This window comes from Podarcis gaigeae (assembly GCF_964106915.1).
Source record: "Podarcis gaigeae genome assembly, chromosome: 8".
Classification (NCBI taxonomy): domain Eukaryota; kingdom Metazoa; phylum Chordata; class Lepidosauria; order Squamata; family Lacertidae; genus Podarcis; species Podarcis gaigeae.
Window position 1 is genome coordinate 21,535,484 of NC_139684.1, and position 22,740 is coordinate 21,558,223.

Below are 22,740 nucleotides of genomic sequence, written 5' to 3' on the forward strand. Positions count from 1 at the left end.
TTATTCAACAAATCAGTACTGAAAACTTTAAAAAACAAAAAACAAAAAAAAACAGCAGAACCAACACCCTATAAATATATGGGCTTTAAAAAATTAAGAACTGTGTTGCCGAATGCATGTTTGGATTAAAGGTAGGTCCCTGGTCTGAAAAGGTTTAAGACTACTGCTCTAAGCTACGCCAGCTCTTAGAACAGCTTTTTTTAAATGTTAAGAGATTACATAACGTTAATATACCACCCTGTTAATGCTATGTTATTCACATGACAGCATTGTTCATTTGGTCTCCAGCAGCCTATATAGGCCATTCTGTTGAAGTCACACTAGGATGAAAACTGCCAGGTGCTTTGTCAAATAAATTTTACAGGTCTTAGAAAGTGCTGCCAGCAGCTGGGGGGGGGGGGGGGAGGAGGAACGATAACCCTGGCGATATCAATGGCTGTTCTGCTGAGGGCTGTCAAAGCATTTTACAAATGGCTTAAAGTACGGGGCGAAGCAGAGCTCAAATAGGGCTTCCTCTGGTGTGAAATGCAACATTACAGAAGGTTCTCCAGCCTGGCAGTAAAGAATACTGCATGCAATCCGTATTACATGGGGATTAAAAGGAAGGAATATGTTATTCCAAGAGCTGGACGGGGGCCAGGACACCTGGGCTAGGAGCCCCCTAACACGGAGGGAAAATATGCAATGAGATTTTGTCTTATTTTAGATGAGAGTTAACACCTCTGCAACTGTAGCAACAGTCAGAAATGCAGGAACGGGGCAAGGGACTGTGCTGTCCAAGACAGGACGGTGGCTCTGTTGCAGTCCCTCATTCGCTTCGTGATGGTGGTAGCACTGCTGTCCTCCTTCTCCCCCTCCCTCTGCTGCCCCTCATTCCTCCTCTGTCTCCCCCTATCGTACTTAAAAACAACAACAACCTTATGCTCTATGCTCCGGTAACCTCTTGGCTAGATTACTGCAATACGTTGCATGTGGGGCTGCTTCTGAAGATGGTCCAGAAACTACAGCTGGTGCAAAATTCAGCTGCCAGATTGCTCTCCATGGTTTGAGCATATAGCATCAATCCCGGCCCAACTGCACTGGCTGCCAATCAGTTTCTGGACCCAATTCAAAGCGCTATAAAGCCTTGAATGGTTCAATACCTCAAGAATTGCCTCTCCCCATATGTACAGGCCCGAAGCCTGCAATCATCATCTGAAGCCTTTCTTCCTGTGCCTCCTCCGCAAGAGGTCTGGAGAGCAGCAACACAAGAACGGGCCTTTTCTGTGGTGGCTGCCTGTTTGTGAAATGCTCACCCCATAGAGGATTACCTGGTGCCATCATTATACATCTTAAGATACCAAGCAAAAATATTCATCTATAGCCAGGCCTTTGACTAATTAAAGCATCTATGGCCTTTCGAACTGGGTGTGTGTGTGTTAATTTTGTTTGTTTGTTGCTATGCTATGTATTTTTGTGTTTTTATATTGTAAACCACCCTGTGATCCTTGGATGAAGAGTGGTATAGAAATTTAATAAATAAATGAATATTAATAAATATGTGCATATTATATTATGTTTTATACTGCCTGTTATACAGGCATTTTAGACTGTTACACAGTTTGTATCTCCATACTGAGGGGGTGGAGTAAAATTAGCACTGCCCCATCTAAAGAGGGTTTATTACAGAGTGACTGCTTTGGATTGTATCCAGAGTTAGTCATACAATTCATGGGCATCACTCTTAGTGGTCCTCCATGGCTTGGATCCACCAGGGGCCTTCCTGTGTTCAGTATTGTGGGCTCAATTTTATGGAACTCCCTTCCAGTTAAAGTCAGAAGCCCCTCCCTGTTCAGCTTCCAGCACCTACTGCAGCATTTTAATAGAAGTATTATTGTTAAAGTTTTCTTAACCGTTACCTTTTCTGTCTTGTATTTTTATGCACACCACTTAAGAGACTATTGTAGTTAAGCAGTATATAAATTGTTTAAGCAAACGTAAACCAATTCATTTCAATGGGTCTACTTTAAGTAGGACTTAATTGGATGCTGCAGTCTGCTGCCTATTGAAGTCAATACACTTCCATTGAGTTTTACTAGCACTGGGTCACATTGATGAGAATCTATCTGCAGAAACACAGTCAGGTGTATGGGAGGTTTTTGCCACTTGTTCTCTCTGTTTAATTCCTAACTGCAATGCAATTATTACTTCAGTAAACATTTCTGATTGTCTAATTACTATAAATGTTCAAGCTTTTAGAAGTGAAGCTAACAGGCCTAACAAGAACATCATGAAAAAGAATAGTGCAACCCTGAATTCCATGTAAACATTAGAGTGTCAAAGCCTTCATGTCCCTCCATCTCTTGTGTTGTAAGACTAGAAGGGACAGATGAATCTGTCAATTTCAATTTGTCTAAGTTTGTCATTTTTCCAGTTTTAAGTTCAGCTCTTCACATTTCTGCATCAATTTGAGAATTACTATTTTTAAATCATCCTGAAAATTCACCAGCATTCTAGTGCAAATTTCTCTTATATACAGCTTTGTTTGCCATTTCATCTTGATATGCACATTTTTACAAAAAGGTTTCCCTAATACTATGTATTTTTGCTAAAGTAGGTACTTTTATGTCTGCTTTCTCATACTATATACATATTTGTGCACATTATGCAGTTTGAGAACTGCATCACAAAATTTAGAGAAGCACAAATTTCCAATGAAACCTGTATTTTCGGTTCAAATATTTTTATACATTTATTTATGTATTTATTTATAATAAACAAAAATAAAAATATGTACCCTTCCCCGAGACCATTCCATTATAACTATCCAACCTCCCAAAATTTTAACACCTCATGTGATGGTTTGACCCCTTTCTGTTAACAGGACAAATTCTACAAATACCTTCCATATCTCCTCAAAATAATTTCTCCTGTATATTCCCTGATTTACCTTAATAGCACATGTTAATTTATCATCAATAGCTATATCCCACACCTCTTTATACCATTCTTCCATTTTATATTCACCTTGCCCCTTCCACTCCCTAGCTACAATAGCTAGTGCAGCTGTCAATAATTTTGGGAGCAAGTCCTTCATAGGCTGCAAACTTTCCACCCCATCATAAACTGATAACGATGCTACCTCTGGACTTCCAGTCAACTTTAACCCTGTGATTTCTGTTATCTCCTTAAACACCCTTTGCCAAATAGTTTGCACGTATTCTCCCATATTTTCCCTTTGACTATTTATCTGCCCTATTATCTCCCTCCCCACCTCTTTTAATTGATCTTGTTGATCCTCCATTTCTACTAATATTTTATAAATTTCACTGGTTTCCCCTTTTATAACTTTATTTTCTTCTTTATCTTCCCTTTTTATTATCATTTTTTCAAATTTTGTATACTCTTTGCATTTATTTTTCCATAACTTCTTTGTTCATTGCATCAGTTGTACACTGTTAAACCAAGTTATTTTACTTCCTGTTAGAGCTTCTTTTATTTGTTATTTGCTTCTCCTTTTCTCCACTCATTCCTTTATTTTAAGTATTTTCTTCTTTCGCTTCTTTTTTCAATTTCCTTTTTAAAATTTACTGGGAAATCTTCTAGCATCACCAACAGAGCTGGTGGGGAATTTACTGGTATATTTATCTTTTGCCCACATCTCAATGATGTTCCTTGATAAGGGATTTTGTTCATGTATATTTTGGGGGGGAATGCAGATTAGATAGGTTTGCATTAAAAATCTGAACTGAATTTCTCTCCCATCCCTAGAGAGAGAAATCGTATGTTGCTGCCACAGGGTCAATCATCAACAACATTGTTTTTCCATCAGAGATTCTTTCTTTCTTTTGCCATGGTATGAATTGGAAAAAACAGAGAAGTGAGCTCAGGAATGCATCTCCCCCCTCCCAATTCCTGTGTTAAAGGAGCTATGAGATCATTCCTGATTGTATTAAGAGATTGCTTCCACATATCCATTTGAACAATCCATTATTTTCCCCTTAATTACTTACATGCACAGATCTACTCTGATATTTTCTTTCGTTGGCTACCTTCCTGATGCCCATAAATAGTCTCAAAAAATGCCTACTCAGAACTAACAATATGTAAGCTGAGGGGGGCCTCAGAGGTTTCTCAGGTCTTATCCCTCCAAAATTCCTTGCTGTGAGCAAGAGGCGCCCCACATTAAACCTCTATAACATAACAAACCGGTTTTGAAGTGGTTTAATTGTCAGTGCTTCTGTTAAGGAACGGTACTTATAGAAAGGTATTGAGAAGTATGTGTGGGTAGCTTTAAATGTGCAGACATGTCCTCAGTGGTTCCCCTGCCCCCTCAATCTTTTGTTGGCCTTGTGGGGGAAGAAAATCCATTTGCTCATGCTGTTCAATCCCCAGCGAGCACACAGTACCTTAAGGGAACCACCTAAGATTCTTCCAAATAGAAGATTTCGATCACAAAGAGTATAACATTTGAGAAGCAAGTTTGGGCATTCAGCTTATACGGAAGACATTCCTCAGAGCTAAAAGACAGACAGAGAGAGAGAGAGAGAGCCAGAGCCAGGCCAGATGGTTTCATCCCCTACAATCTAAACATGTGTGGAGATGGCAGGCAATAGACGTAGCCCATGAAAACCATATGAGTCAGTGTGGTGTAATGGTTAGAGTATCAGACTAATATCTGGGAGACCAAGGTTCACATCCTCACTTGACTGTGAGGCTCACTGGGTGACCTTAAGCCAGTCACTGCTTCTCAGCCTCTCACAGGGTTGTTGTAGGGATTAAATGAGGAGAGGAGAACCATGTTTCCCACCTCCTAGCTCCTTGGGTGGGGGGAGGAGTGGGATACAAATGGAGTAAATAAAGAATAAATAAATTTCCTTGCCACTGCTGCATATTCATTAAGCCCTTGGCTTGGTCTCAACCACCACCAAAACCTTATCTTGAAGATGCGGTGGAAGGAGCCATATGCAAGCCCCTCTGAAACATTTGTGGGCAACAGTCAGGCATAAGTGAAAAAGAAACTCATGGTCATTCCATAAAAGAGTTTAAGAAATCGTGAACTGGCATCTGGGCAGATAGCCCCTTCATTCATTATTCTAAGATGTTGCACATCCCTCTTTTCGGCTTCTGATATTTCACCAGGCATAGCCTACCCATCTTTGCAGGTGTAAAAGGCTAGAAAGTTGTTGTTGTTGTTGATTATGATACTCCCCTCCTCTTTCTTTTTCAGTGACAACAGAGGTTTTTGGGCGGGGCGGCGGGGCTTCTGATTCTGATAGAGTTCCATTGTACAAGCATGGAATAAGTGACTCCAGGCAGGGTCACTATTAACTCTGCTGAGAAGCCACTGACATCAGGCTCCTCCCTCCATTACCTGCCACCCAGAAGCAATCATCAGCTGAGAGACTAGCAAATTTCTGGCTCCTCCTTTCCTTGAATTGCTTCCCATTACAACTGCTGTTATAAGAATTTTGCTGTTAAGAACCATTACCATTCCTCCCCCTTCCCCATTCTTTTTTCTTTCTGTGTCATGTCTTCCAGATTGTAAGCCTAAAGACAGGGGTTGTAGTACTGACCCTTGTAAGCTACTTTGGGAGCACTGGGGGGGGGGGTGTGTGAAGCTTGTGCATGTGTTTCTCTCAATCCTTCAAATAAATATTCAGTGATCTAAATAAAAATAAAATGAATGAATGAATGAATGAAAACACAGGATAATCCCCTTGGCCCAAATAAGAATACAAGGAGAACTCTGCTGAATCAGATCAAGGGTCCCTCTGCCCCAGCCTCCTCTTCTCGGTAACAGCCAGCCCTAATACTTCTGGGAAGCCCATAAACATGGAATGAAAGCAGCCCCCCACTTGCCAAACACTGCTTGACCCCCAGCAGCTTCAATTCAAAGCCAGACTGCCTCTGTATATGGAGGTTCTATTTAGCTGCCATGGAAAATAGTGGTTGATACCTCCACCTTCCATACATTTACCTAACAACCTTTTTTTGAAATTATAGTAACAGTTTGCTGGATCAGACTGAGGCTCCATCTACTTTGGCTTCCTGTTTGCAGCAATGGCTGGCCATATGGCTTCTGGGAAGTCTAAAAGCAGGGAACGAAGGCAACAGGTGCTATTTAGTGGTTTACTGCCTCAGAACATGGGATGGTTCCATTAAGCTCTCATGATTAAAATACAATTGCTACCAATCTCCCATGAATGGTCTTTTTCTCTTATATGGCCAAACCTGCTCCAGGAACAAGAGCCGGGACAGAAAGATAATAATAGGAAAAAACCCTCCCCAGCAGCTCACTTATCATGTGCGTATGTGTGAGCTGTTCCGCCCCACACTTTGAGAAGGTTGCAGTTAGGATTTTGTGTACACGAGCCTTCCTCTCTCTCGCTTCCCCTCCCATCTGTTCCAAAAACAGGCTGACATTTAAAAAACAGGGAGAAAAGAACGTCATGTTGCAGCTATCAATATGGAATCTGGGCTCAGCGTCTATATAGGAACCAGCACTCGCAAAAGCAGGACAATATGACTTTTTAAAAACACTTGCCAAGATCAGTGCAAGGGACAAAAAGCAAAGCTCTGTATGTCACATATAATATGCTAGAAGAACAAGGCTCCAAATGCATGAACAAGTTTGGGCAGAATCTGTGCAGGATTGACTCTGTTTTTCTGATGTGTTGTTCCCCCTCCCCTTGCAAGCAGAATATCATCAGCCAGCCCCAGTACCATTCTTGCCTTACTCAGTCACTTGTTACCACAGTAGTATTGCTGGCAGGGCAGCTAACATGATTTTTCTGGGCACCCTGGGGGAGTGAAAAGAATGGCTGAAGGATATTCTAACATTCCCGTTTACTGCTCAGGAAGACTATTCTCATCCAAAACTGTTATACAAAAATCCTGCTGGTTGTTTCTGGCTAATGTTGCTTGCCTGGTTTTCTCTCTACAGCTACCACCAGAAATATTTGGTGGCCAAGTGCCCTTTACTTTACAGGCACAGTGCAAGGACACTCTTCTGCCTAGCCTGCTGCCCTTACTAAGCCTCTGAACAGGCTGCTATCTGGCTTCTCATCTACCATCTTCCAAATGTGCTTAATGAGTTAAAAGTTAATGGCATTAACTTTCGTAACCGTTTTGCACTCAGAACATGACTTTAGATAATATGTGGAAATTCTCCCTGTGGCACTGCACCCTATAGAATACCTAGGGCAATGGCCCCAAAACAGGCATTTTCTGCTATTGCCCCTGTATAGTGCAATGCCCTTCCTTATAAATGCTTTTAAATAAGTCAGGGGCAGTAGGCAAAGGCACCCTCTTTTTTACAATATATGTGGCTGCAATCCTAAATCCACTGATCTGGGAGTAAGCCTCATTGACTTCAATAGGACTTACTTCTCAGTAGACAGGATTAGGACTGCACAGTAGAATAGGAAGCTCAAAGCCATTTCAGAGGTACTGCTTATGCTTGCTTATGAGAACCCGGTCTTAGCTTATAAACCTTGGATATGGAAGCCCTAGGAATTTTCAAATTAAAGTCCACCTTGCAGTTTCTTTGAACTCTTTCCCATACTGCTTGGCTTACTTACTGGTGTTGCAGGGACTGGGAAGTTAAAAGGCTCCCATAACCTTCCTTACAAGTGGATCAAACAGGAAAAATAATGTTACAGCTAGCACCCACTAAGCAAACAGCAATTCAGGAATAGAGGGAATCACGATTCTTAACAGAGGTGCCTAAATTGTCATGGAATGATGAATGAATCACCTTGCGAAGACACCGAAATAAAGATGCTTTGAAACAAAAACCCCTCAGGACCATTCAAGTGCAGAACTGATGAAAACAAGTTTTTCACCCTTGCATCATCCTGACCTCTGTGACTTTGCTCCTGAAATTAACAACTTTTTTTTGAGGGGGGAGCAGTGATTTGCACAAAATATGGAAGAGATGAGAGAGCTTGAGAATGAGAAATTATACCTGGTGGTGCTGCAGTGACTTTCTGATGATTATGGCTTGCTCTAGAACCCTTCCATCCTTCATCTTCCCCTTCAGACCTGCAGAAGATGATGGAGAAAAAGTGAGGTGATAGTGTTTCAGCTGTACTGCCAATAGCCAACTGCTTATAAACTGCGCTGCATACTGTGGCACATAGGCTTGCCATACATCCGGAAAATTCTGGACATGCCAGGAAATCGGACGCCTAAAACGGCGGGGGACGGGACAGGGGTTGAATTTTAAGAGATGTCAGGAATTTTGAGGACATATGGCAACCCGTTTTCTTTTTTTCCTGTTTTTCTGCACCCAGGTGGCAGTAGCGGAGCTAGCTGGGGGTGGGCAGGGCGGTCTGCACTGGGCACCACTTGCTTTTGGGATGGTGCAGCTTATTATTTACGTATTTTGCAATATATGCCGCCCATCATGCTTCCATCTCCAAGTATGCAGAGGCCTCTGCTTGTCTGCGGGGCCAAGTCCAGAGGTCTGCTGCACGTCCGCCGCATGTGTCTGGAGCGCAGGTCAGTGGGGAGCAGACGGTGAACAGAGAAAGCATGAAGCGCTTGTGCCTCCCTCACAATCCCACTTGTCCAGTCCCAGCATTTGAAGTAATGGCGCTAGCTAGGACTCGGCTGCCACACAGCTCGGCAACTGCCATTTGAGGTCCGTCCAGCAGCAGAACCTGTGGTGCAGGATCATGAGCAGTAGCAGGTGAATGGCCGCCTGGCTGTCCCTGGCCTGTGGCCGGCGGTGGCTCCTGGGCATCCCACCCACACAGTGGCAGAGCTTCATGCTCCGGCACCGGGGGGGGGGCAGAGAGCAGACAGCGGCAGGGCTGGTGTGCGTCCTGGGGGCATGGCACGCCGCCCGTAGCGGCGTGGCACATGCCCTGGGGGCATGGCACGCATCCTGGGGGCGTGGTGTGCTGCCCGTAGGGGCGTGGCGCCCAGTGTGGGCGGGGGGGGCAGCCAAGATGGCACCCCGCCGGGATTGAGCTGTCGGGGGCGGTGCGTTCCCCCCGCACGCCCCTTCCTCTGTCAGTGCACCCACGCATTCTTTCTCTCTGCTTGCACATAGGCCGGGGTCAGGGACGAGACAGCGTGGCAGTCAGCCTGATGATCAGCTGATTGTTGGGATTGCACAGCTCAGAGAGTGATATGCAGAAGGGTTTGCAGGTGTTGTCAATCAGCTGATTGGCAGTGCCCTGCAAACCCTTTTATGAGTTTTAAGTAATTAATCTCATAATGTGAAGGAAGAGTGGAAGAGACAGAATGGTTCACCTGACTGATTAACTGGTATACATGCAAGAACATAAAAACAGCCTGTTGGATCAGGCCAAAGGGACGCCATCTAGTCCAGCATCCCATTCTCACATTTGCAGTCATATGCCTTTATGGGAAGCCCACAAGCAAGACCTGAGCGCAAAAGCACTCTCTCATCTTGTGGTTGCTAGCAACTGGTGTTCAGAAGCATACTGTCTCCGATGGCACAGGTAGAACATAGCTGTTACGGTTTGTAGTCAGTCTGATAACCTTATCCTCCATGAATTTGTGTACTCCTCTTTTGAAGCCACCCAGGTTTAACTATGTGCAGTGTAAAGAAGATATTTTGTCTGTCGCAAATCTTCTGAAATTCAATCTCATTGGATGTCCCAGATTTCCAGTGCTATGAGAAAGGGAGAAAAACCTTTCTCGATCCATTTTCTCCATGGGGCTTACTCCCAGGCTAGTGTTTACAGAATAACAGGCTGCAATCCTACAATCACTTACCAGGGAGTAAGTCCCATTCAACCCAATGGGGCTTACATCTGAATAAACTGTACTATAAATGTTGGTAGCCTACTTAGTAGGAATAATTTATTCTGCTTTTCCTTACATAAAGAGAGACACACTCCTGCTTGATTTTTAAAAAGGGGGTGAAGGTAAAGGGGCAAGAAATAGGCTTTGCTTATCTCCCAGAGGACAAGTAAAAGATTCAGAAATCACAGCTTGGAGGGGAAAGAAGATAAATAATTTAGCACTAAGAATAACTGAAGCCTGATAGTTTGCCAGCATTAGAAGAAATAAAAGAGTTTACAAGAATCTGACAATTTTTTAATTTTTTTTATAGAGCCTCTGGAGGGCTGAACAAATAAATAGAGAACAAGAAAAGAGTTCAAAAGTAATGTGCATAAGTAGATTTTGAAGGGAAGGATTAAAATGTGAAAACAATAGCATGCATGAATTCCCTGAGCTAAAAATCAAGCTGCCCTGCATTCTTCAATATTATTTATATCTGTCTATCATACTGGTATCCTACCTTTTCTCCAAAGTACTCAGGGTGGACTAGATGGGATGTTCTGTTTAAAAAGCAAAGCAAAGCAAAACAACAAAAAAACAACCCCTCAAAGCAGCTATATGAGGTTTGGCTGATGGAGACATAGTGGCTGGCAGGGGTGGCTGGTAGCCTGTCCCATCACTGCCTCCACCCCTGACCAAAGCTTTGCTTACTGAACCCTGGTGGCAGCGACAGGGACAGGAAAGCAGGGCATCGTGGGGGCACCACCCCATAGAACTCCATCACCCTAATTTAGTCATGGACTTGCTTGTTAACTTCAGTGGGGTCCACTCTGAGAAGGATTAACTGGATGCACACCTTGGTGTCTTTGCTCCCAAGTTCAACACTATATATGTACATACACACAAACTATATACCACCTTTTGGCCCACACACCCCCGCCCAAAAAGTGGCTTACAACAATTACTATATCTTCACTATTAAAATCAGAGCATTAAAACAAGATTAAACAAATAAAACAAATCCAGAAACAGGATTAATAAAAGTACAGTGGTACCTTGGGTTACAGACACTTCAGGTTACAGATGCTTCAGGTTACAGACTCCGCTAACACAGAAATAGTACCTCGGGTTAAGAACTTTGCTTCAAGATGAGAACAGAAATCGTGCTCCGGCGGTGGCAGCGTGGCAGCAGTGGGAGGCCCCATTAGCTAAATTGGTACCTCAGGTTAAGAACAGTTTCAGGCTAAGAATGGACCTCCAGAATGAATTAAGTTCTTAACCCGAGGTACCACAGTAAAATAAAAACTTGGTGGAATGAAAATGTCTTGACAACCCACAAAAAGACATCCAAGTCTGGCCCAGGCAGGTGGGGTTTCATGGGATGTGAAGTTTTTCATAAATCTCCTGCCTCCTACTCCCCTCCAAGTTGTGGCTTAGTTGTACATTATTAGTAATTTGGGAGGCAAAGTTATTGTGGAGGGACTTCATTCATACAGTTGTGCAGGTGTTAGTGACTGTGAACACAACAGGATGGGATTTCATTATTGTCTTAATAAAGTCCTTGATGGTCCTACTCAATTTGCTCCAGCAAATGGTTGAACTGTCCACGATTTGGGAGGTTAAAAGAGAGCTAGAGACAGTAAGTTGCCTAAGGCTATGTGGTGAATTCATACAGAGAAGAGATTTTAACCAGAGACTGGCCAGTCTTTAAACCTATGTTACACTAGTTCTGCGCCAGATAGAACAGCTGGAAGTCCTGCTGATGTATAATTTTACAGAGATAGGAGAAGACTGATTCTACACTCATGGGAAAATACATACAGTTTCTGTTCTAGGCTACAACTTAAGCAACTGTTGTTCTCAACATTTGGAGGGCACCAGGATGGGGAAGGCTGATGTACATAGAACAAATTACACCAACACATCCAAAGGTGATAATCCTACTCATACCTCTCACACACCATAGTGAAAAAACACTTTTTCTAACCAGCTGAAACCTCTCCAGGAAGGAATCTCTCCAGCGTCACAAACTGCCTGGAAAAGGCATGCTGGTTTCCAATGAAAAAATATCTTGTTCCATGTTGATCCAAAAGTCTGTTTGTTTTGCCATTCATTCTGTCTATACTGAATCCTTCAACTTTAGTACAGAGTTAATTTCAAACATAATCTATGTTCATTTTGAGTCCATCATAAATGGAATCTCCCAGTTACAATGGATTGGATAAGAAGTAATGGAGACAGTTCCTGCTCTGTTAGCAGAGCAGACAATCCTGGGCTAGATGGACTAAATATAAAGGCAGCTTCATATTATCTATTCACATGTTAAGGGAGCCAAGATACCCTTGAGTAGTCATGAATAGCCAATGTTTATGGAGAATAGGATGGAGAACCAGTGGCCCTAGACTCCAATTCCCATCAGTCTCAGCTGGCATGGCCAAAGGTCAGAAATGATGGGAATTGTAATTCAGCAACATCTAGAGGGCCACTGGTTCTCCATCCTTGATGCAGAATGCATAGTAAGACAGATCACCATCTCAATGTTACAGGTAGGAAAGCTAAGGCTAAGAAAATGGTGGCTTGCTTAAGTCTGCCTACTTAGGTTCATGGCAGAAGTGAAATTTGAAGCCGCAACTTTCTGCTTCATACTCTCAAACCATTAATCCACAGCAGCATGCAAAGCAATTGCAATTCCATGAGTCACTAAGTTCTGCAATAAAAGTCATTGAAAACAAGAGAAAACAACAGAAAAAGCCAACAGGATGAACAAAATTTAGGGAAGTATACTGGTATATTTTTATTTATTGCTGCTGTTACAGGATAAGGCAATGACTCATCAAGTCCTTTCTTTGTCAGTGAAGTTTGTAAGTGAAAGTGAATACTCATTTGTAAGTTCTCAACGTATTTACATTTGCTGCATTTTCAAATAGCCAAGGCAAAATGTATTTTTCTCCAAACTCTTAGTCAACTCTGGACTTCTTATGTCAAACACTGGCTTAGTTCAGCACAGTGAGGGAGGAAAAAAAGACTGGTGAGCAGCAAAGCAGCTGCAAGCCCCTCTCAAGATTCCAGAAGTTTGCATGGTCCTGGTTAACATAGTTTAGCTTTCCATGATGTGTGAACCAAGCCAATATGTTCATATCCATTTCATAATACTTTAAGACAGATATGAGAAAGTCATGGTCCTCCAGGTGTTATTAGACTACAACTCCCATCATCCATACCCACAGACCATGCTGGCTGGGACTAGTGTAAGTCGTAGCCAAATAACATCTAGAGGGCCACAAATTCACTATCACTAAGTTTAGGAACTGCTGGGGAGGTCTCACTTCAAAATTTATGATTGTTCCCTAGACTGCAGGCCTGTGTTTACCTTAGGATTTATTAAGGGTGCCAGATTTGAGGTGCAATTTGCCCAAACTACAACTGTTCCACAAATCTATGTGTTTGGTACTTTGATTTGATCCCTCATTCAGCTCTCTATGATGGCTGTGAGTGCCCTAACAGATTATCCAAAACTGGCACTGACAATGCAAAAAGATTTTTAGGTTTCTGAAGGGCAGTTACTGTACTTGCCTGATGCCTGAGGTAGCGGAAAAGGCTAAAAATATGAGTAGGTAGGTAGGTAAGTAAGTAATTGGAGACTTTTATTCCTGAGGGTGTTGCACAGATATCCATTCAATATGGCTTAGATTTAGTGAAGTCTACCACAAAACACTGAGTTGACTATCAGTGCTCTTGATTGTTCCTTCCAGAATTATAATTCAGTGAACTTTGCCCCACCAAAGTCTGCCCTAGACCATTCCCGAGCTATCACTGGCATACTGTTGGTATCACTGCCTTCCACCCTACCAGCCACCACTGACTTTTGTACCTCCTTATAGCTAAGCCACCCAGAAATCAACTTAGTTTACTACTAGGGCTGGGTACATTCCTAGATGCTGAATATATTCTGCCTTCTTCAGTGTAATGCTGCATTTTTAGTTCCTCCAGATTAATTTTCCTCTAGAAGAGCTTAACCATCCATTAGCATAGATTGCATTTGCAAAGGAGTGGTCCCTTCAAGGCACGGAAGATGGAAGCAAGAATATTAGTTGCCTAAATCATATTTAAACTCTGGATTAATGTAGGACTTTATGACATTACACCTCTCTCTCTCTCTCTCTCTCTCTCTCTCTCTCTCTCTCTCTCTAACTGCTGGGGGGAGGGGGAGCTTTCAAGAAATGAAACTGCTTTCATTTCATACATTTGGCCAACACCTTACCATATATATATATTCCTTTTCCCATTAGTGAAATCATTGTGGACCCAAGGGTGTTAGATAAGAATGTAGTGATTAAAAAGGTAAATGTACCCCTGCCCGTACGGGCCAGTCGTGTCCGACTCTAGGGTGAGAATGCCAAATGTGTTGGAAGTTGTGGGTTCAATTTTTTATTTTCTTTCTTTTTATTTTATTGCATTTATATCCCACCTTTTTCTCCAAGGAGTTCACAGTGGTGTGTATGTTCTCCCCCTCCTCATTTAATCCATGAGGCAAGGACTGGTGATCTATAGAGTAAGGAAATCCAGGGGAGGAATCAAATGGGTTGACAGATGTTCTGCCCCCATGGATCCCTCTAGTCAGACACCTCTTACTCTGGAGATGCTTCTGGCACCTACTCCTGACAGTAAATAATTTTCTCTTTCTGGGGAGGCGATTGAGAATAAGTCAGATGCTGAGCTGGTGCCTACTCTATCTCAGTCTCTATGGAGATGGAGAAGATAGGACAAGCAAACTTCACAGGCCCACCCCATTCTCAGAAGTGCCTGTTTCTCTGCCCTGTCCCAGGACTCCAGCCACTTCCTTCAAAAGGAAGATGCAAGGCTGGGTGGCATCTGTCTTTCTTGGGACATAAAGGACATAATGGAAGAGTGTACCTTCAGCGATGAAGTCAAACCACAGCACCTGCTGTGGCTGTAGAGACCAATACATTTTATCCTCCCGACAGTGCTATAAAGGTGGCTAGTCTGAAAGATGGCGACTAGCCTAAAGTCTCCCACTTGAGCTTTGTGACTGAGTAGGGGATTTGAATCTGGGTCTCACTGATTCTAGTCTAACAACTACACCACACTGGCTCTCAAGATCAAGGTAGGAGAACCTTCATGCTTGTGCACTAGTGTTCAGTCCATGTAATATAAACAATAAGGAAGTGAAGTATTACAGTGCTTCTGTTGCTTCCAATGCCTGTTTTCCTCATGAAGGTTCTTCCTCTTTTCTCACTCTACAGCTTTTGTGTTATATAATTATGGCCAGGGGCACACCAGGAAGGGGGCTGCATAGAGGAGGGAATCAGAGCAGCTGCCTCTGAAAGGGTTAACTTCGTTCACCACTCCTCCCAATCCCTGCCCCCTTGTTCAGCCATTAAGAGACCCCCCCACACTCCATATGCTCTGCTCCATTTATTATTTCTGCATTGCATCAGGGGGGAAGTATTCACACTAAGCCACAGGGATTAAAGACTGAAGCCGTAGGGAAGTCGGATCACATCCTTCATATCCATCTGTTTTCGATTCCAACCCTTCACACCTGCTTTTATTTATTATTCCTTGCTCAGACAAGACAGGGCTCATTTTTCAAATCTTAAAACCTTTTTTTCTTAAGAAAAGTATATAAAGGCAGGAGATACACACACATACATTCTATTATTCCTCCTTCCTTCAAACTCCTATGAAAATGACACGCCCAAGCGGGAAAAAAATTATGACATGGCAGGGTCTTGGATGTCGTGGTAGGCCAGGGAAATCTTAAAAGTTGGACAGCTCCTTAAAGTACTTCTTCAGAGTGGGCAAAGTCACTGCAATAAAGCAGAAGTTGCTTCCATTAAGCTTCCATTGCTAAAGGCAGATTATTTTGGATGAGTATTTGCAGGGGTTATGTGTGGGTGTGTTTGCAAACTTTAGGCTGAAATCCTATACTGGGAGTAAGCCACCATGAATTTAATGTGGCTTACTTCTGAGAAAACACACATAGGACATCATTGTTAGGCTGATTTCTACACGCAATTACTTTTGAGAAGACATGTGTAGCACTGCACAGTTAAATGCTTTTCTTTTTCAACATCCAGCCACAAAACAGCTCTCTGCTCACTCCTAGCCCAATGAAGCCCTGTCTGAATGAAGGCCAGTTTTGCATTCTCTTTCCATCAGGCTTTTTGAATTCATGGAGATCCAAGACTTGAGAATGTTCATTTATGTATTTATGACATTTATATTGCACCTTTCCTGCAAGCAGTTCAAGGTGGCATACACAGCAAGTTGACAAGGCTGAGAGACTGTGTCTGGCCCAAAGTCCACCAAGTGAACTTAATGGATAAGCAGGGATTTGAAACATAGTCTCCCATGTCTTAGTCCAACACTCTAAACCAGAACTTTCCAACCTGTGTGTCACGACACGTTAGTGTGTTGGCTGCAGTGCATAGGTGTGTTGTGCAAACACTCCCCGTGCTCCTACTGGGGCTGGAAAAGGGTTAGTTTAACCTCCAGTTTGCTAGTAAAACTGAATTAGGTAAAAGTAAAGGGACCCCTGACCATTAGGTCCAGTTGTGACCGACTCTGGGGTTGCGGCGCTCATCTCACTTTATTGGCCAAGGGAGCCGGCCTACAGCTTCCGGGTCATGTAGCCAGCATGACTAAGCCGCTTCTGGCGAACCAGAGTAGCACACAGAAACGCCGTTTACCTTCCCGCTGGAGTGGTACCTATTTATCTACTTGCACTTTGATGTGCTTTCGAGCTGCTAGGTTGGCAGGTGCAGGGACTGAGCAACGGGAGCTCACTCCGTCGGGGGGATGCGAACTGCTGACCTTCTGATTGGCAAGTCCTAGGTTCTGTGGTTTAACCCACAGTGCCACCCGCGTCCCCAAAACTGAATTACTGTGTCGCAAAATGATGCATGTTTAAAAGTGTGTCACCAACATGAAAAATTTGGAAAGCTCTGCTCTAAGCCCAGCGCAATGGCTCTCATTCAGAATGTCCCTATATAGAACGGGTGCATAAAGATGCTGATCTTATAAATGTTTCCTAATAACCAAAGCTATTTTTCATCTAATGGAAAAAACAGCAATGACAACTTTGGTGATAGTAATACTTAGCATTTCAAGGTCCACAGCAGTCATTAACTTGGTTAAACAAAGGTAAGCCAACTGTTGGTTGGGTTAGGTATCTCTTAAGAATGACTGTGGCAAACGTCACATTGAACCTGGGAATGTCATTACGGGATGGTGTAATGTGCTTCCCAGCAGCAATGCACAGAGAAAAAAGATAAGTTCCACCAGGGGCTCATCACATAGTGGCATTATTTTGCTCAATGTTGTAAGAAAAAAAAGTGGGAAGGTGGGAAGACCATCCGGCCACCTTCTCAAATTGTAAGTATCACACCCACCTGAAAGAGGGAGCCCATGAAAGTGACAGAAATTATTCCTACACCTTGTGGTGGGGGATGAAGGTCCAGTGAAGGAGGGGAGGGGTGCTGTGTGCAGCCCTAGTCAAAAATACCCACTTATGTGTGCCCTGCCCTGCACACATAAGTGAAAATTGTGTAAGTGGGAAGCACCCTCTAAACACCCTTTAAATAACCTCTCTCCCACTTTCTCTCCAATCCATCTCAAAAATATTATACTAAAAATATCCACAATGGGAATTGAAGCTCTGTGGATGGCTGGAGGCTGGAAGATGAGCAGAAAAGCAGCTTCTCCTGTGCACTACCGCACGCATCAGCTGTTAGGCGGGGAGGCTGAGCAGCCTAAACAAACCCTGTTGTGCCTCCAGTCTCTTCTCCGCCCTCACACTTCAGGATCTGGGCAGGGTCTCCTTGTGAGCCACGATTCTCCAGCTCTCTCCCTGCATTCCTGGTATGAATTATATTATTTATTTATTTCCAGGCACTGCACAATATACGAGGCCACACACGAGTCGATTGTGCACAAGTTTAAGGGGGGGTACCTGCAGTACCTTAATCATGTGTTTGGAAGAGACGAAAATGCCATTTTGGCTAGCTCCCTGCCAAAACGCAAGACCACCTGTACCTCACACATACACTTACAGTATATAACCTAGGAAAAAGTGGAAGGGCACATAATATGTGGTGGTCTTTCTCACCCAGGCACCCTTCAGGTGTGTTGGTCCTAACAATCCTGACCACCAGTCAGACTGGCTGGAGCATGTAGAAGCTGTAGTTCAAAACATTTAGAGGGCACAAATTTTGGGAAGAATGTTCTCTGGGTAGAATTAAATAAACCACTATGGGAATATTTGTTGGAAGGGCAGTATGAAAATACCTTAAATAACAAAATAAGGTAAAATAGTTTAGTGTGGTAATGCTTTGTTTGCAGAAGGACCAGATTCAGGCAACAGAATCTCCATTTAAAAGAATTTAAAACTGCTGGAAAAACCACTAGTGAGGAGATGTGTGTATGAAAAAGATGTGGGGATCAATCTACAATTTTGTTTCTGAATTCTTTTTTAAATGCCACATATGCCCAGAAAGATGGAAAAAAGAGGGGAGGGATAAGAATCCAGAATCAACAGACAACTAAAAATGCAACTTTTTTTTGTATTTTTGTTCAGAAACAAGAACACAGCAGATGGGCATCTGCAAACAACAAGTGCCGCTCATGGGTGAGCAAATGGGGAGATGAATTATTGGCTACTTTTTTGTACACTTCCTCTGTGGCATCTGGTACTGTCCACTAACATTTCTCTTAGTAGCTTTTTTCCCTGTGTGTACAAAGTACTTTACAATTTGCTCTTCTGGCACCCTGTTAAAATAGATTAGAAGCAGAAACCTTGCACACTGCACACAACAGCATTTCTCTTCCTCATTTCATGGTACCTTCCTTTCCCTTCCTTTCTGTACCTCCATCAAACCACTAACTTAGAGTCCTGCTCAAGTCCCGCGCTGCTCTCAGCTTTGTAAGTGAGTGGCTTCAGTCTCCAGCTAGTAAGCCGTGGTGCAAAGGAGAGAGGGTGAGGCTGGCAGAATGGAAGAGGCATATAATCATAGAATCATAGAACTGTAGGGTTGGAAGGCACTCCAAGGGCCTTGGGGATAAGGTGAGTGCTTGATGAATGGAGGATAAAAAGGGATGAAGAAACTGGCCCCTGCCCCCAGAGGGACTGTCACCACTGCAAGTAAGCAGGGAGAAGGCAGGGAGGCAGGTGGGGAACCCAGATCGAAATCTGCCACCCCTCCCAGAGTGCCGTTTGAGATGGCTGCCTCAGAAAGACTCATGATAGCATCAGCCATGAACCTGTTAGCCTTTACATATGCCAGAAGACACTCCACAGTTCTGAACAAAATACTACGGCTGAAGTGAACCAATGTTTAAGTAGAGTGGTCCTCTTAGTCTCTATATCTTGCAGATTAACAGTATCTGAAGGGTTGCCATGCAGAAGGATGGGGAAGACTTGTTGTTTGTTGCTCCAGAGGGCAGAACTAGGTGGAAAAAATGGATGGAAACTGCAGGGAAGCATATTTCAGCTAGAGTTGCATGACAGTGGAACAGATTGCCTTGAGGAGTGGTGAGCTCTCCTTCGCTGGAGGTATTTAAGCAGCAGCTGGATGGCCATCAATCAGGGATGCTGTATTTGTATCCCATACTGAGTAAGTGATTGGGCTAGATTATCTCTAAGGTTATTTCCAATCCAAACATTCTATGATAGAGGATGATTGGCAATGAGTCATTTTTCTGGACTACTGTAATGCACTGTATGTGGAGCTGCCCTTGGAGATGGCCTGGCGTCTGAACCTGGTGTATCTAAAGTGGCTGCTAGGCTGGTTAGCAGGGCAGCTTGATAGGACTGTGAGTCATTGGTCCTGAAAGTGCTACGCTGCTGCCAGTGAGCTACCAGGCCTAATTCAATGTATAAGTACTAACATACCTAAATGGCTTGGGACCCAAGTATTGAAAAGAGCCCTTTATTGGACCTTACTATCAGCAGGTGAGTCTTGGTGGTGCCACCACTGTGGTCTGCCTGGTTGGTGTTGACCCATGACAGGGCCTTCACAGTGGCAGTTCCCTGTTTGTAGAATGCTCTCCCCACAACTGCTTCAGTGGGGCAACTCCTAGAAAGAGTTGCTGAGACCACTAGGCCTGAGCTTTGGTGTGTTTCCGTGAAAAAAGATTTAACTGCACTAGCCTCTAGTGATTTATTGTTTTTGTTGCTGACCTATGCCTGACTCCAGCCCTTATTCTACTACTACTACTACTACCAACACCACCACCACCACTCCTGGGTTTGGAAGTGAAGTCGTGTTTGGGTGACTTGCAACCACATCACTGATAACAACAGTAGATTGGAGCTCAGCTTTCCAGAACAGATATTGTTACTGTCCCATCTACTGCAACGCAATTGCTGAGGATCCAACATAAAATAAAATAAATAAATGTGTGCATCGTTTTGCAGTAGCATCAAGTATCTATTCAAGTGTTAAAAAAATAATTGACTCCATCTGTATTGGCCTAATGACTGATTAAATGACTAATCAAGGAAGTCTTAATTAAAACATTTTTTTTCCGTGCAAGAAGAGCATGGGAGAGGGGGAGAAAGAGGAGGAAAGCACTCATTAATGCCTTACAATGTGTGTCGGATTCCGTTTGTGTCATTCGCTAACAGTCGTCAAATGAGTAATTATGCACAAGGTCATTTTCCAGGGATTTTTTCCCCTTTTTTGCATACATCATCAAGCTGATTGGATTAGGCTTTGGTGCTCGACTGGGTTCTGCAAGTGGCAGCATTTTCCCCAAGACAAAACAGGTAATTAAAGGCTGCTGAGAATAAGCATGTTGAAGAGACAATATTTCCTCTGTCGCTGTTAAGAGATGGGCTGGGATTGTGGACAGCTGTACCCAAAATCTTTGGGGCGGGGCCAGACCAAGGAACACAGGAGCCTGCCTAATATGAAGTCAGGCTATTGATCCATCTAGCTCAGTGTTGCCTACACTGACTGGCAGTGGCTCTTCAGGCAAGCAGAGGCAGGATCAGGGATGCTCTGAGGTCAACATTGGGGGCCCTGCTGTGATGTGGGCCTCAGCAAGTGCTGCAAAATGCTAACTTGTGTTGCAGGTCCACACAGATACTGATTGTGCAATCCTTTAGGAACACGGGAAGCTGCCTTATATGGAGTCAGAACATTGGTCCTTTTATCACCCTTTTGTACACACTGATTGGCAGCAACTCTCCAGGGCTTCAGGCAAGAGCGTCTCCCATGCCTACCTGGAGATGCCGGAGAGTGAACATGGGAACTTGTACGCAAAATGGATGCTCTGCCAATGAGCTACAGCCTTTCCCTTCTGTGCTGGAAGTCAGGCAGTGCTGAAGCCCGAGCACACATAGTCCCAGCTATGCTAAGCTGCAGCTGTTCAAGCCCAAGACTCCAACACCTGCCTCCTTTCATCCCACTTCCATTTCCAAAACTCACAGAGATATTTATCTCAACTGTATCCTCCCCTTCCTTCAAGAAGCTCAAGGCAAAAGAGATTATTGCATTTTATCCTCACAACAACCCAGTGAGGTAGGTTAGGCTAAGAGACAGCAACTGGCCCAACATAACACAGCTTTGTGGCTGAGTGGTGAATAGAGGAGCACAGGCCTCACTGTTTTTGCCTGACAACTTATCTGCAACACCAGCCTTTCCCAACCTAGGGCCCTGGGGTTGTTTCAGAGTGTGCTGGCTGGGGCTGATGAGAGCTGCAGTTCAAAAAAGCCATAGGATCCAAGGTTGGAAAAGTCTGCACTATACCACACTGGCCCTGCAAGGCTTTCCCCTTCCCACCCTATGCTCACTAAATCAACTTTCATCAGAGGCAGCAGCTGCCAGAATAAAATAATTTGGGAACTTGCTATGTTTTTGACCACATTACAGAAATTCCATAGGCACAAAGCATTTCTCCGCCTGAATCAGATGGCTTAGCTCTGTGTGTGTGAAAGAGTGGGGCAGGGGGCGATCACATTTTTAAAAGTAAAGTAAGATGGCAGCATGAAACTCACTGAGATGACTTTTTCTTTTATTGGCTCCACATTTTGCTCTGATGCTTAGCAATCTTTGCTATGGAAAAACAACAAATGCCCTCAGCTGCCACAGCTGAGTTCAATTTACTTAAAACAATATATGAAAATAAGGATGGCAATCTTTTTTCTTTTCTAAAATATATTTCAAAGGAGGGGGCAAAAAAAGGTATGTCTTGGGGACTGCACGTGCCAATTTTCCATTCGGCTGTGACTCGTGTCTTAAACATGCATGCTTTTCAAATGGTGTGTGCAGCCTAGGAAAATGCCGTTGCCATGCCAAAAGAAACTTAGTCATGACTACATGGATTGGCCCCTGCATTCTTAAGAGGCTGCTTTCTTCCATATATCCCATTGGGACATTGCAGGGCTTATCTAGATCATCAGCTAAGTCATGTCCCATGCGCATTTTGAGCCATGGACTCAAAAAGTTTGAAGTTGTATAATTGTAAAAGGTTTGGCATAAGCGTCACCAAAATGGACCTCATTGGCCTGTTACCAAAACAGCTGAGTGCTTTTCAGAAATGGAACTTTCCAGGTAATGTAATGTCACACTGAACATGCAAACAACTACAACCCACCTTCATTTAACCATGATTCTTTGCAGCATGGGGCCCATAGGTGAGTTATTCCCTGCAGGAAATACTGTTATCATCCTCAACCTGGTGCCCTCCAGAACTACAACTCCTGTTATCCCTGACCATTGGTCCTGCTGTCTGGGTCTGATGAGACCTGGATTCCAGCAACATCTGGAGGGCATCAGGCTCAGAAGGCTGTCTTAAGGAGAAGGCATGTGCATCTGTTCAACCAGAAACAGACTTCCATGAGGCCGTATCTCATGCTGCATAGAACAAAATTGTAACACCAATCGAGCAATGGCTTTGTGCCAGGATATAAATATGGTCCATTTGGAACTGCATTTTACATCTCAATTCACTGGGAATGTCACTCTGTCAATA

At 43.6% G+C, this 22,740-nt stretch overlaps 1 protein-coding gene across 13 annotated transcripts in view; it reads right to left on the reverse strand.

Annotated features, from left to right (window-relative positions):
* Window positions 1-22,740, reverse strand: part of MORN1 (MORN repeat containing 1) — a 240,352-nt gene that overhangs the window by 138,750 nt on the left and 78,862 nt on the right. For 12 of the 13 annotated variants that reach the window (XR_014567423.1, XR_014567424.1, XR_014567425.1 and 9 more), the window contains one exon: window positions 7,949-8,025. Coding sequence is in view for 9 of the 13 variants with exons in the window: in XM_083752623.1 (XP_083608749.1) it covers window positions 7,949-8,025 (77 nt within the window). In the remaining 4 variants the exon portion in view is untranslated. Of the gene's footprint in view, window positions 1-5,560; window positions 5,647-7,948; window positions 8,026-22,740 lie in introns of those variants that run through there. The other variant, XM_083752626.1, reaches the window with a different exon arrangement.